We start from the raw sequence: 15666 nt of genomic DNA, 5'->3' as shown, positions 1-15666 counted from the left end.
CTTCAAGTAACATTCAGTGTAGTTATTATTATTATTTTTTTTTTTTGTATTTTGAAAGCCATTAGATAAAGTTTAGTAAAGGTTTTTGGGAAATTTATCCATTTATGTAGTAGAAATATCAAATATGTCATGGTGTCACGTTCAATTATTATGTCATTTAGTCTCTGGAGTGTATAAACATCCCAGGGAAAGTAACCAAGTCTTACATAAAGCCAGTGAATGAAACGACTTAATAAAACACATATTTATTTTATTGTATATATATATGAAAACATTTATTTAGTCTAATGGTTGGAAAAAAAATATATAATATGATGATAAATTAGCGCAAATTATATGAAATTGATAATAAATGACAATTTAAAAAAAAAAAAATTCAGAAATTATGTTTCAATATTTTATTAATTATAATAATATTATGCTGTTATTTTACAAAAAAAAATCTTTTTAATTAATAGGATCTACTTTTTTTTTAATTTTTAATATTTTATGTACTTTATTTTAAAAGGACTACAAGAAAGTTTGATATTTCCATTTTTAATCTATAAAGAATATTCATCTTGGACGGAAATATTATTGACGATTCAGAAGAAAAATGAAACTAAAATGATTTAATATGAATATTAACAGAGACAAATGATAAATGCAAATAATTACAACAATTTGAGATTTTTTTTTCTTTTTATCATACATCATATCACATCATTCAGAAGAATAAAATAACTTAAGTACAAAAATTATAATTAAGGATATGCTGTTTTTTTTTTTCATTCGTTCAATGATTAGACTTTGATATTTACAAAAGTAGGGAAAAAATTTTAGTTGTATAAAAGCAGGGCTTCTCAACATTAATTAAAAGATTTTGATGGTTTTTATATATTTTTTCTTTACAGAAACGTCCCTTAAAAGTGTAAAACTTTGTAGGAAAGGAAACCACAACTACAAATTAAATCAAACCAATAATAATAATAATATTTAAATTCGATGAGCTCATGTTCTTCTTTGTTAGATTGTCCAAACTTTAAAAAAAGTATATTGCACAACTCTGGACAAATATTACAAAAATGAAAATTTTTTGTTGCTCAAAAATTAAATTTTATTCTATAATTTTTCATCAAGGCTGATTGTCTTATAGAAACAAATGAATACAAAGGCATACTTTATTTTCACTCAAGTCTTTAATTAGCAACTAACAAAGAATTATATATTTTTAAAACTTTAACAGATCTCATCAATATCTCTTTGGTTATAGCAGCTTTTTCTAATTTGTATACAGATCGAATGGGGGGGAAATATATCTCTTATTCATATAAATGTAATAAGATTATCATGCACTAAAACACACAATAACAAAAAATAAAATAATAGTAACAAGTACCCTATAAGACTCCAGGCTTCCTTTTCGGATAAAGCCAAAAAGGTTTGTATTGATAAAGCATTATTTACGTATCTTAAAGCAAATTATCTTTCATTATATTAAAGCACGATTACTTTTCAGAGACTTTGGGAAGTAATTCTCCTTTCGGATGGTTTAAATAAAAATAATCCTAAATATAGGGTTTTTAGGAAAAAAAAATGTATCTATATATAAAGTATGGACATTCGTCAATGTTTTTATATATCAATTTAAAGCTCAAAAGTAATTGATTAAAATTTCTATTTCTCTTTTTAGAATAGAATAAAAGTAAATATAAAAAAAAAAAATTATATAATTTGAAGGGAAAAAAATAATGATAATTAAGTATAAGCAAATATACATTCAAGAGTACACAACTTTTGATTGGTATCCATGTATGTATAGATATGATTATGTATATATTATTGGAGGGACGAACAATTTGTCATTTATGAAGGGAAAAAGTAGTCTTGAAACGACGGATGATTATAAAGTTATCATCAAATCTTTGTTGTATGAAGATCGCCATTTTAGGTTTCCCCTCTGAAAAAATAAAAAAATAAATTGTTGACCAATGATGACAAAATATATTTGTAGTATAAAAAATTATTGAAAACTTACGATATTCGCTATGCATCTTGATATTTCCATTTAATATTTAAATAACAAATAGACCTAATCACATAAAAAAGCCATAATTTAAAGATATATATATATAAAACATATGTTTATATATATATATATATATATTTTAAATAAAGGATCTGACTGGCAATTGTTGTTGTAAGGCCGGATGTAATAGGGCTTGTTGATGCAATTGAAGTTGATGCTCCGCTCCAGCGTAAGAAAAGGGATGAGGCCACAAATCAGCACCGTGAATAAAAGCTGGACTCAAAGCTTCTGTAAAATATGGATATAAAAAAATTACATTAAAGCACATTGGTACAGATAGGTGAATGTTTGTACAAAGAATAATCTATAAGTGTAGACTATTTTTCTACGTTATTTTTTTATGACCAGCTTAAGACTATTTTTTCTATTACTAAAATAACTCTGAAAGCTAAGCCCTGCGGGCAGCGGTTTCATACTTGTCTTTGACAATTAAATAATTGGAGAAATTAGATCAAATTTTACATTTGGACCGATCTAGACCGTTTTCAATATCCGTTTTCCCTTTTTCCGTCAGTACATCTTTTTCTTTTTTTTTTAGTTATTAATTTTTGTACAATTTCAAAGCCTTTACCCATACCCTTAAAAAAACGTTCTTTCCTGAGCCCAGGAATTTGGTTTGATAATAGTTAAACATACTCACTCGATGTAGCTTAAAATTATAAACAACTTTTATTCTATGTCTAAATTCTGTATTTGTCTCTGTTTGGACTAAACTTCTGGAAAGTAGAAATTCCACAATTTAAATAATAATAAAAGGAAAGAAATTGTTGAATTAAAACAGTCGTGTAATGGATGTTATAAAGTATAAATCAAAAATATATTGAGTATTTTTTTGCTAATGAAAAAAAGATGGATGAATCAAAAATAATATTTTAATTTCTTAATGTTTTCAATTCCAACCCCTCTTTCATTTCATAACTTCTCATGGAGTTGTACAAAATGTACGTATGTAAAAAAAAAAAACTTGATAACTCTGACAATTTGATATTTTTTGGGGATTAGTTGTCTAAAAGTTGGAATTCGTGGAAACAAACAAATCCCACTCCGTATCAATTAAAGACATAGACTGGAATGGCTCCGACGTCAATCCTCAATCCTAGGTACACAGAGTCAATAAGAACTTTCACATGTAAATCCCCCAAATATAATCAGTATTCATGACTACATCTACATTATACTTAGATAATCCGTTCTCATAATTAATAAATAATGATAACAGCATTGGAAAATTAAAAAAATCATTATTTTTATAGCACAAAACAGCCTTAAGTTGGTCAAAAAAGTTAAGGAGGAAAAAGAGTGCACCTTCAATGTATAGAGTATCCCTTGGTGTATGTAAATTAGTATAGGTACTATGCAGATGAATAATTTAATTATTCAAAATGGATTTTTGAGCTGTGCGAGAACTTGGTTCAAATAGTCTAATAAATGGTTTTATTTTATAAATAAAAGATCTCTTTTTATTTATTATTTTTTTAAATTAATAAAAATGAGAGATACATGGTGTAGTGTGGATTTGTGGTGCTTGGATTAATTATCGAAAGACATCTGCGACCCGTCAATGCAAAAGCAAGCCTCAAAATTCAGCGTGGATTTTCTTTGTATTCCTATATAAATTATCCCACATTTCTAGTAACAAGGATTATTCTTATTAACCATTTGGGTGTTGCAAATAGCCCTAAAAGTAGCCAATTTGTATCGTAACAATAACGAAGGAGTGATTGATAGATTTTATTTAAAAGGACCATACCAGGACCAAATGATGTCTATGAAAAAATATTGGGATGTAGGTAAATAAATAAATCGGGATTTTCATTATTTTCTTTAACTTTTTTGAGGTTGTTTTGATGATGATGCACCACAGATGTAATTATCATGGTGAAAAAAATGTTCATATAAAATGCAACTCATGGAGAAAAACCAGAGAAAACCGTAGAAAACTTTTATATATGTAAAGTTCAACCCCTCCATTTTGTTTTGCTTTATTTTCCCACACATTTATTTTTTTATATACCCACATAACAAAACCATTACATAGTATATTGTGTAGAGTTTGTGGCCACCTTCAAAAAAGTAATTTTTTGGCATAGGGTTGGATGATTTGTGTGTGTGTACAATATTAGTCTGTCCCTTTTTTGGTGTAATATTTTTTCCCTCCTGCACTTCTTCTCTCCTTATGGAAATAATTAAAAAATGACTTAGCCTAAGTTTGAGATCTTTCAGGGTATTTTAGTATAAGGAACCGTTTTAGATTTATTTTTTTAAAAGAAGATATTTTAGTATATTTTTTACAAAATATCAAAAATCGGAAATTGACCATTTTTAACCTCCTGTATCGTCCGAAATATGTATTGTGATTCAATGAGTCACAAATTGTACTTATCATAACTTTTGCTTAATCATTAAAAAAAGTTTTACTCATCGTTTTTAATAATTAGAGAATTGCTCAATGATTTGGGGTTCCCCTGTTCTATCAGAGAAAAAGAGAAGCAATTTATGTATTAAAATTTGACACTTCATAGATGAAATGATGGTCGTTGAAAAAAAAAGAGAAATATTATCTTTCATAAACTTATTTATCGACACAAAAACTCTACTTTTTTCAAATTAAAAAGGTATCATTTAAAATAAAGAAAGATGCCTCAAACTTTGAAATATATTAAAATTTAACCCTAGTTGGAGTGATAGTTGTTGAACAAACAGGAGAAACATTATTTTATGATTAAACATAAAAACTGCAAATAATTATGGAAGGTAAAAAAAAGGCTTAAAATGGTCATTTTGGACCCAAAGTCCCATTTAAGTCGAATTAAAATGGCTTGTAATATGTAAAAAATGATTTGTGAGGTTTAAAACTTGGCAAGTCAGTTTTTTATTGTCCACAACAGAAAAAGTATTGTTGCAGGGGAGGGGAACTAATTGATATTAACCCGATAACGGAACAATCTAAATTGTATTTAGTGTAGTATCGCCCTAATTTCTTCTCTCCAGTCCAGTCCAAGAACAGTTCTTAAATACAACTGAATAATATTAATTCGGTACTAGGAAAATTGCTCGAGGAAGAAATTAGTTCGTGAAGGAAAATTTCCCAAGACGTAACACATAAAATTTTGTCCAAAGAGGGTTTTGGAACAAAATAACAATTTTAAAAGTGGTATGTATATTCAGATAAGTTCTATTTATTCTACGCATTTTTTAAACAATACAAAATATGTATAATGGTGAAGCTTGTCTCTTTTATGAATTTGTAAATACAAATAGGTTGAATATGAAATTTAACCATCCTCCTTTTATTTTCAATCAAACGCTATTCAAAAGACCAAAAAAATAAGACATTTAAAAAATGAATATTTTAGATTATGTTAAAAACTAAATTGTCTTTACGACATTGTTGATTTCAAGCAATTTCAAGAGTGTTATAGGTTTAGTTATAAGAAACTTCATATGTTCAAAGCTAGCGAAAACTATTGGATTTTGAGTAACAATACTCCGCCAAGGGACTGGACTGAGCTCAACTCGACAAAAGTTGTACTGGTTATTAATAAGGGCGACACAACACTGATTCTAGTATAAATATTGGTCATCCACAGAGTGATTTCGTGTGCACAAGATGTGGTTTGTGCTAGTGTTTTATATGACAGTCATGGTGATTGCACGTATGTGTTTAAAAAAACAATCAAACAGGAAAGAAGTGAAAACGACTAACTAAAAATGTGTGCCAATTTTGATGAGTAGAGTTACATCACAAACTGTATGTATTTGTCAGTAAATAACAAAGTTATAATATCCCAAGGTATTTATGTAGTAATGTAAGAAAATAGGGTGGAAATTATTAGGTAAGGGGGAAAAAATATTAAATACAAAAATGAATACATACGTATTTATACAAATCGAAGGGAATTTATTAATTTTTTTTTTTTTTTTTTTTTTTTTTTTTTGCAATATTATAAGATATCATGTTTCATAAGGACATTCTAGTGATATATTATATATATGATGTGTAAAGTATATATTAAAGCTTCTCTCTCTCTCGGGATCTTGTTTACCCGGGATTTTTGGAGATTTCACAACAAATAGGAACAAATCCCTTATTTAATTATTTCATATGATAAATTTCATTAATTATATACAATTCACTAAAAATTAGCTTGTTCATTACTTTATTTTTAAAGGTAGGTTACTACATCTTTATTGCATAATACGTGTTAAAATATATATATATATTTTTTTCAAATCTTTGCAACAACGCTCCCTCCTAAACCATTAGTGGCGAATGGGATATTTAAACACCCTTAGTGCTCAAACTAGTTTACACGTTAAATTACACCATAAATATATTTTTTTTAAATTGATTGGTATTATTTTAATAATATCCCATTGATCGACAGTCTTAAGGACGGAGAGGACCGGTTTTAAGACTGGACTGAACTGGTAAAAATAAGTAAGGAAATAATATTGTTCATTGGATTTAATTAAAATATATCGAGCACTTCAATAACGTATATGTACTTTGTTTTAAGACATAGGTATTCTTTATAATTAAATTTTATACTTAAGGAATCAAGGCATATGTGTACAAAATTGGGCAATTATAGATCAATTTCCTAATAAAAAAATTTCATTTCCATAGAAATCGTTGGTAATAGCGTATCCATCATTTTTTACAAGTATACTGTATGTTTAGTTTCTCTTCTACTATAAGCTTAGTAAAGGAATATGTATACAAATTTTGAGACATATAGATCAATTTTTTATTTAAAAAAAAAATATTATTTCAATAGATGTTGAAATGTGTAAATAATTTTTCAATTTCGGCCATAATGGGTTAAAATGAAACATTTTTATAATTTAAAATGTGTCTTATTTATAGGATTGAAAATAATAAGATGAATTTATGTATCTTGTAACCTTTTCTCCGAAAAGAAACAGGGGAAAATGCCCAAAGTCAGTTGTAGCTGGAATGAATATACGTGCCAACAATATAATAATTATTTGAAACTGTCCATAGCTTAACAAATACTAATTTGAATTCAACCAACCAACGCTTACAACACTGATAAAAAGCAGAAACATCGACAGTTGATAAATATATAGAGCGTCAATTTGATTTAAATTAGTTAAGGCGGTATTGGAGGCATGGCAACTACTATCGGGGGGTTTTCTCTTCCCAATACAAAAAACATTTTAAATCCCATAATTTGAGGAATAGTTTTTGAAGTTTGAAGATTTTGTATAATACGCAAATGTCTTAGAAATAAATTGTATGTACACGCATAATTGATGTGTTAAGCCACCTTTAATGGTAATTATTGAATATAAAGAATAGGAGAATTGCTAATATATTATGAATAAGACTAGCTCAAAATTACGTATGTCTTTTTAAAGTATATAAATAAATACTTATACTTGGCAGTATTTATTATTTACTGAGGATCTTACACAAAGACAATTTCCCGGGAAATAAGAAACCCTAGTATATATTATTTAAACACCTGCTGCTGATGTTGTCATGGATAATATTATTAGTATTCAGTATCCTTTTAGTTTACAAAATGAGCGCAAAGACTTGGAAAAACTATAACTTTTGACGAGTCAAATTATATTTTCCTATCCTTTTTTTGCCATAATCATTATAATAGGTCAAGTCACTTTACGATGATTTCCTTCCAATTAGAGAGATGGGACCTAGTATGTAAGTACTCGTAGTAGGAATTGGGGGAGCCTTTAACAAAAAATAATAATAATAACATGAATAAATATGATATCAATCAAGTTTTTGGTATGGTTTTTTTTTTAAATCGAGCAATACCCTGTTTAGTCTAAATTCAATCTGTTTTGCGTAAAAATGGAAACATTTTTCATTTTTAATATAATTCAATTAAACAAGTCCAGGGGGTCCAACTCTTCTCCTTGGGTAAATGTTTTGAGAGGTGCCAATTTTTGAAGAAGATAAACAACTATTTATTTTTATTAAAGAAATGGGAATTTATTTTCAAGTATCAAAATTCTTTTTATGAAGAAAACACAGATTGAAGAAAAGATATTAAATTATCTTTAAAAAATATGTATTGAATAATTACCCTAAAATCTTATATATATATATTATATATGTTGTGTACGAGTTGCAACGTGTATAAGCACGTAGTACAAGTTGCAATTTATTCTTCTTAAATCCATTATTTAATTTTAACATTGGTAATTCTCATTACTAACGATTAATTGATACTATAATTTCATTTTTACTTATTAAAATTATATATGAGAATATTACTATGGACATTTGAACTTTATAATGTGCAAGGGAATACTTATATTTTAGTAATTTAATAAAAGAGCCAAAAATGACAATATTTATGTTTCGATCATTCATTGAATATTCTATTATTGCATGAGACTCATCTTAAACACTATACATCCTTAATGTATAATTATTAATCTCATTTTTTCCTTGTAACGTGTACAAATTGCTTATCCAAGTTAGAACTTTTTCACAACATAGTTAATTTTGTAAATCTGTAGCGTATGGCCAGTAAAACTTGGAGATGGTTTCCCCCTTGAAAGTTGTTCCACTCCGCCAATGCCATATATTAATCAAATCAGTCGTTTATGTAAGAAGGTTCATAACGAGGGGAAAAACGTACACAATTCGGTTCGTAGTGCCGACAATCAAGACACTTGATTAATAAAAGCAGAATCCCAGAAAGATTTTAAAATATGAAAAACATAATAGGTATCCTGAAAGGATTCGAAATTATTTTCTTAAAAAAAAGATTCCAAATTAAATTTAAGGAAGAAAAGAAAAGATCCCCGCGTTTATGATAAAATTGGTCCTGCAAACAATCTAAAACAGTTTGATGGATCCACGTAATCTGGACTGCTGAGGGTATTGCTTTATGAATATCTGTGAATTGTACATATGTCGTATTGAGACTTAAATGTTACTATACTTTTGTTTTCGCATACATTTAAAAAAACCACGTTTTTTTTTGTCAAGGAGTAAATCCCAATGTATTAATGGATATAAAAAACTAATTATTATTAAATACAGTGACAAGCAGAAAATAGATCAATGTGTCCATGGAATCCCAAATATTTATCATCTTGGTATTCATTGTGTAGAATGTATATAGAGTGCCAAGGATGGATAAAGATACGTTGTATATATTTATGATGCTTTGTATACAAACTATGAAAGACTTGAAAGCAGTTAGAGAAAGAAAAAAAAATGTGGACCCAAAACGAGTAAATAAAGAACAGAATACACAAGTCAACAAATTTTTGCCCTGGGATTGAAATGATGTGTATATATTTTATCTTTGAAATAATAGGTGCAAATGCGCTGTAAATCTGTATATTGTATATAATTAATAGGGATGCGAAAATTGTTTAAATCCTCAGGAGTGTAAATCAAAAAGAAAAGTATATATTGACAACTTTGAAAGATGACATATCTACTGAAAAAGATGATTCAATAAACTATAGTCTCCTTACTCTCTAATACGCTTGAATTTTTAAAATGAAGAGCCGTCTATCTTAATTAAGCAAAGTTTATCTGTATGTATGCTTGAACTAAAGGCATTTTTGATCTAGAAAAATCAATGTAGTCATATTAATTAATTAGTTTTGCAGGGGTTTTGTATGTAGCATAGAGCCTGTATATAGGGTTCACAGTTACATCTTATGGTTAATCCACATGGCGTAACCTAGTTCAAAAACACAAAAACGTAAACTGTCTTTAGTTTTCAATTGTCAAAGTATCATGTTTTCCAATCATTCGTGTTATTAATATTGATTGATGGGATACTAATTATCAACTATTATTTCTATGGTTGACTACTAACTTATTTCGGGGCTTTTTCTGTTTCTTGTCGGAGGAGTGGTTGCAAGAAGCAATAAAATTAACGGCATGCCTAATGTTATGATCACAATCATTCTAATAATAACCAATAGTTATGTTCTAATATCAATAAAATTAGGTTATTTAATGTTTCGACATCAGTAGCCACTCAAAATGTAACCTTAATCTAGATCTATTTTGTTTACGTCCAAACTTTGAGTAAAATGCTTTTAAAATTTGAGACAAGTATCCGTTTAATTTTGGTTTCGTATCTGGATCTGAAAGTTTCGCGGGTACTCGAACTTTACTCGAGTATTTACGTCTTAAGATCCTAATATATCCGGATTCGAGAAAATGTGGATCCGACCGATCTTTAATATCTATACGATGCAGATATGGGATATTTTGCCTTATATATCAGTTTATCCGTTAAGTTTAATAAACGTTGCGAAATGCTTCATCAAACATAAGGTTCTTAACGTAAGAAGAAGTAAGACTTATATATTATTTCATAATATATAAGTTCTACTTCTTCTCAGCAATTCTTCCTCCCTCTATAGAAAAACAAGAATTTATAAAAACAATGTTAAATACGTATTTTATATGGCTTCGTCTACATATAATTAAATATATGCACACTAAACCAACAAAATTTCATTGTATACAGGGTGCAGGAGCAAATTTTTTCACTTGGTTTAAAAAGAATTTTCATACATTTCTTGAATAAGATGCTTCATATATAAACTTTTTTGATGTAGCTTTTGTTTTGAGCCGGTCACCAAAATGAGCGAACAAGAGATAAAAAGGGGATTTGTAGTTTTTAAAAAAAAACATCACTGCCATCGTCGGGGTCAATGTGAGGACCGTCTTCAAATCCCCCGCCAAGAACCTTAGCAATGGGACGTACAGTGCTTCAAAAGTGGAGTTCTGTGTCCAAAACTTTACTGATTTTTGGGCCAAGGACATGTTGCTTCCTTCAACTTGAATCCCTTGATTACCTTTGGTGGGTTCCATCGAGGGCATACAAATCCCACCCCACATCAAAATGCGGATGACCAGAAGTCCTCCATCTCCAAGGTCTGTACAAACCCTGTACCAGCTTTAAGATCAGTATTGCAGCTATCATATCTTCTAATAGAGGCTATATCGGATTAGATGCACCCTCTTCAATTTTCCCAACATTTTTCCCCCAAGAGTCTTGAGTTTTTGAACCAAAAGTTTTATTTTTTATGAGTAGAAAAATTTACTTCTGCACCTGTAAATATTATGTACTATTTCGACTACATTGCCTTCGACAAAATTGAACGAAGAATGTCTCTCTGTCGTATCTTTTCTCTCTCCCTATATATAAATGTATTTATATAATATAATATATAAATCATTTATATTTGTTCAATGTTCATGTAATTACACTATGAAGGTAAAACAAATAACTTTTACTTGAGAATGATGTCACGATTTCTCTAACACATATACATACATATATGTATGTACCTACTACGGTACAAAAATTCACGCTTTGACAATTTTTATTATTATTATTTTCCAGTACTTTTACATTTTCTAAAAGAAGCCATGATTTTGTAGAATTATGTACTTATATAACATATATAATCGTACATGTGCCAATAGAAAAAGTGGCCAGGAGATTTTTGTATACATATATAATGTAGGTCTATAATAAAATCATTCATTGAAAAAAAAAAAAAAAAAATGTTTTCTCTGGAGATTAATCTAAGTATATAATATGTAGCTCTGTACTTTAAATCAAATTATTTGAATGTACGTACATATTAGTATTGAGACTCGGTCCGAGGCAAAAAAATAGTTTGGTTCGGTTTTAAGGGATTTTATATTGAGACTCATTTCACTGCGTTACTTCACTAACAGAAGAAGTTACATACTATTTTGTAGTCAGCTGTCATATTTAGTAAATTATATAAAAGTACAATTTATTAATAATTTTAATGAATATTTTCCCGGAAGTAACAAATTGCATCATCATACACCAAAGCGACGCCATGTTGGGGACAATAATCGATATAGAGCATTTTCGTGTTGCTTCAATATTGTTAATGTCCAGGGACGTCCACAAGGGGTGGCCTGAAGGGCTGTGGTCTCCCTTCTCGAAAAATTACGGAATTTTTGTGCATTTAAAAAATTTAATTTTTCAATTTTTTTACAAAAAAATTAATTTTCTGTGAATAACAATTTTTGAAATTTTTCTTCCAAAAATTTAATATTTCAAATATTTTTTTGAAATTATTTTCCAAAAAAAATTATTTTTTTGTGAACAACTGTAGTTTTTGTTAATTTTTTTCCAAAAATTACCAAAAACTATAATCCTGCAGAAGTCCCTGATGTCCTTCATTTTGGCAAAGGCCTTAACAAATAATTTTTAATAGAATAAAAACATTTTTTCATTTATTTTAAGGAAAATAGTGAACTTTTGGATGTCAAAATGAGACCAAAAAGTAAAAAGAAGTAAACCTTTCTGTCTAAAAGAAATATATCCTTCTAATGCCCAGTTTGATCATATATCAAAACCAAATATATATTAAAGATATTTTATTATATCGTTATACAATCTTATTTCCATAGGGAAGGCAATGATTTAACAATTACAATATAAGACTTCTTTTTTTTTTAAATTATTATCCTACTTTTACTCGACCCTAATCGGTCAAAAACAAAATCAATATTTAAGATTGAGCCATATGATAAAGATTATTTGATTTACTCCAATAGTACTCATTCCTTGTACATCAAAAAGTCTTTCATAAAGATTAATTTGGAAACTTGTTCCTTTTATATGTATAGTACAAATGTCAAGTTTGAGCTTCCAAAATGGCGTATCCTATGACATTGTGAAAAGGCTCTATGTTGGTCTTTAACGTATGTATGTTCTCGAGGATTTATACCATTTTTACATCTATTTGTACTCAAAGAGCAAGTTAAAAATTAAGTTAAATAATAATTTTACGACAACAACCACAAAATAAGTTTGTAACGGTATCAGTAGTGTATTATTAGTACGTATAATGCTATAAACGGTAACTATACATAATCGCTATAGAAAGAAGTAGAAAGAATTAGAAAACAACGACAGAGTGAGTGAGTGAGTGAGTATCTAAGTATCTAATAATTATTTAACATTAAATAAATGTATGTACTAGGAGAAAGTGTATTTGTACATACAACTATGGCTGGCTGGCTGGTTGGATTACATAGATACATATACGCAACATGGGTTACAGCTTGAAACAACATGATACATTCAAATCATATTTAGTAGCTTTGACATTAAAGTCACAAAATGTTATATGGCTTCGTAATATGTGGAGCGTCAACATCAAAATAGTCTTGAATCATAATTTTAAATCACTATATGCAGGTCAATATTTGATAGACATTGTACATATTTGAGTCAATTATAGACGTTCTATTCCAATTACTGGGATGAGTTAAGCTGCTCAAGGATTTTAGCTATTGTTTAAAACCTTTATTTGATATTTAAAAACTTATATTGTCCCTTTAAAATAATATATATAATTTTGGAGGGGTGAGATGTAAATACTTTATTTAAATTTTTAAGTATGGGCATTAAATATTAGATATTTAGGATGACATTTAGACAATATCAATAATATTCGTAGTTTTTTGAGTTATGACAATTTGTCACTTAGCCCTCGAATTTATTATTATTTCATTATGATGATGAGTTTTGGCTACTTGAAGTGTAATTTAGGACACAACAAAAGGCTAAATAAGCATAATTTGTAGTACAAATGTAATCAGGATTCAAAAACAAGAAGAATCATTCTTGCTTGATTTGTGTTGACTGACCATCAAACAAAGTCGTTTACGATGAATGATGAGGGCAAACGTTATATGGTTGCCACTCTCCTCCGCGCCAGTAGGTCTGTCAAGGAGATAATCAATGACACTGGACTATCCAGGACTACTGTGTTCAAGGTCCAGAAGCTTGTCAAGGAGGGAAAAGATCTGAAGGAGGGTGTTTAGACCGGCAGACCACGAAGAATCAATGTGGATGAGGTGAAGGAGGCCTTCACAAAAACATTTGGCCACCTCAATCACCTGATTTGAATCCCCTTGACTACAGTGTGTGGTGGCAAATTGAGAAGAAGGCCTGTGCTACCCGCCACCCGAATTTGGACTCATGGAAGACCAGTGTCAATGAGCAATGGGTAGCCATGGAAGACTATTACATCATCAATGTGTGCAAGGCCTTCCACAGGCGCTTGGAGGGTGTCATAGCAGTTGATGGGGGTTATATTCAGTAATTATATTAAATTTTATACCAGAAGAAATTATCTATTATATAATTTTCAAAAAAATACGTCATACTAATTTTATTACACATTTAATTATTTGCCACAAATAGTCCGCGTATTTATGCAACTACGGGTATATTCATAAGACTCTATAAGATATATGTAATCCCTCAACACAAACTGGGATGATTTTTATCAAAAGTGAGTCTGGTATCCCATTTGTGTTCTCTGAATCTAGTATTTTATTCAATATTGTATTATAATATTACTTTGTAATATCTTATTCAAAGTGTATTTATATTATTATTTACATGAAGAAATAGCCAAAATTTCTTAATAGAAAAGATAAAATGGCCAATATATATATTACATAAACAAGGAGGGATCAACAAGAAATTGTATTCTTGTTCTTTTGGAAACGAAGCATAAGTATAGAATAACCCATTACTTTGTATATTTATCCAAACGAATAAATTATGAAATATCCACGACGTATGAAGGGAGAAGAAGGAATCGATAGCTGACACCAAAATGCATGTGGTATCTTTGTGTTAGCAAGGTAATGCCATGATAGTTTAACTTATAATCATTCTATAAACTAAGTAGAGGGAGACTTAAACAAACAAAATTTTAAAATGTATTGCTCGGGATCCCACTAATATACAATTTCCTGTTAAATGAGAAACCCTGGTGTGCATGTAGTCAAAGCGACACCACAGCAGTTATCGTCCCTACTAGGGTTTCTCATTTCCCCAAAAAAACCGCCTTTAAGCAGGATTTCCTTTAGTAAATAATAAATACTCTGACGTTTAAGTAATTTTCTATATTTTAAAAGGAAATAATAGCTAGTCTTACCTAAAGAGACTTTCAGGAAAGAGGCAACGCGCTAAGCAATGGAGATAAAAGTACATAGTACACATAGGTATAAAATTGCCTACTTGCTCCATGAGTTCTTTGGACTTGCGATAATTTGAGGGATGGGATTTTGTTGCTAAAAAGTACCATTTTATTCTCCTTACATTCTAATAATTTTTTGAACAAGGGTCTGTGAACTAGTAAACATATTGAAGACCCATGTTGTTGTTTTTTTGATTTATTATTGTTTTAACCGGCATGTCTCCCCTTTATAAAGAGTATCTTTAGTCCTACCAATTATATATTCGTTCAATAATGGTCACTAATAGTGGGCATGTTGGTTTCATAGAGACTGCAAGACCTCATATTTTGAGATATGTAATCTGATCCAACCCATAACAATAATTATTTAAATAGTAAGCGATACAGAAGCTAATTTTTGGTGGATATAATTAAATGACACATATAATTTTCCATAAATTTAAAACCAAAGAAATCCCTGGACAATGGAATGCTGAGATATAAATCATAGTCCATACATACATTACAATCATACCATGTCCATACATATGACAGAAGTTATCTTCAGGTGGGGGTTTCTAAGCAACGCT

The 15666-nt window shown here is 29.2% G+C and overlaps 1 protein-coding gene across 2 annotated transcripts in view; it reads right to left on the bottom strand.

Annotated features, from left to right (window-relative positions):
• Nucleotides 1-244: 244 nt before the first annotated feature.
• Nucleotides 245-15666, bottom strand: part of LOC121119505 (protein couch potato) — a 32155-nt gene continuing 16733 nt past the window's right edge. The window contains exons 6-8 of one of the 2 annotated variants that reach the window (XM_071889294.1): nt 2166-2296; nt 2018-2071; nt 245-1939 (exon numbers count right to left, since the gene is read on the bottom strand). In XM_071889294.1, coding sequence (XP_071745395.1) covers nt 2048-2071; nt 2166-2296 — 155 coding nt within the window. In that variant the 3' untranslated portion in view covers nt 245-1939; nt 2018-2047. Of the gene's footprint in view, nt 1940-2017; nt 2072-2165; nt 2297-7560; nt 7791-15666 lie in introns of those variants that run through there. The other variant, XM_040714174.2, reaches the window with a different exon arrangement.

Source organism: Lepeophtheirus salmonis, chromosome 6, assembly GCF_016086655.4.
Source record: "Lepeophtheirus salmonis chromosome 6, UVic_Lsal_1.4, whole genome shotgun sequence".
Classification (NCBI taxonomy): Eukaryota; Metazoa; Arthropoda; class Copepoda; order Siphonostomatoida; family Caligidae; genus Lepeophtheirus; species Lepeophtheirus salmonis.
The sequence above is the reverse complement of the archived record's forward strand: the minus strand, read 5'-3'. Positions and strand labels throughout refer to the sequence as shown.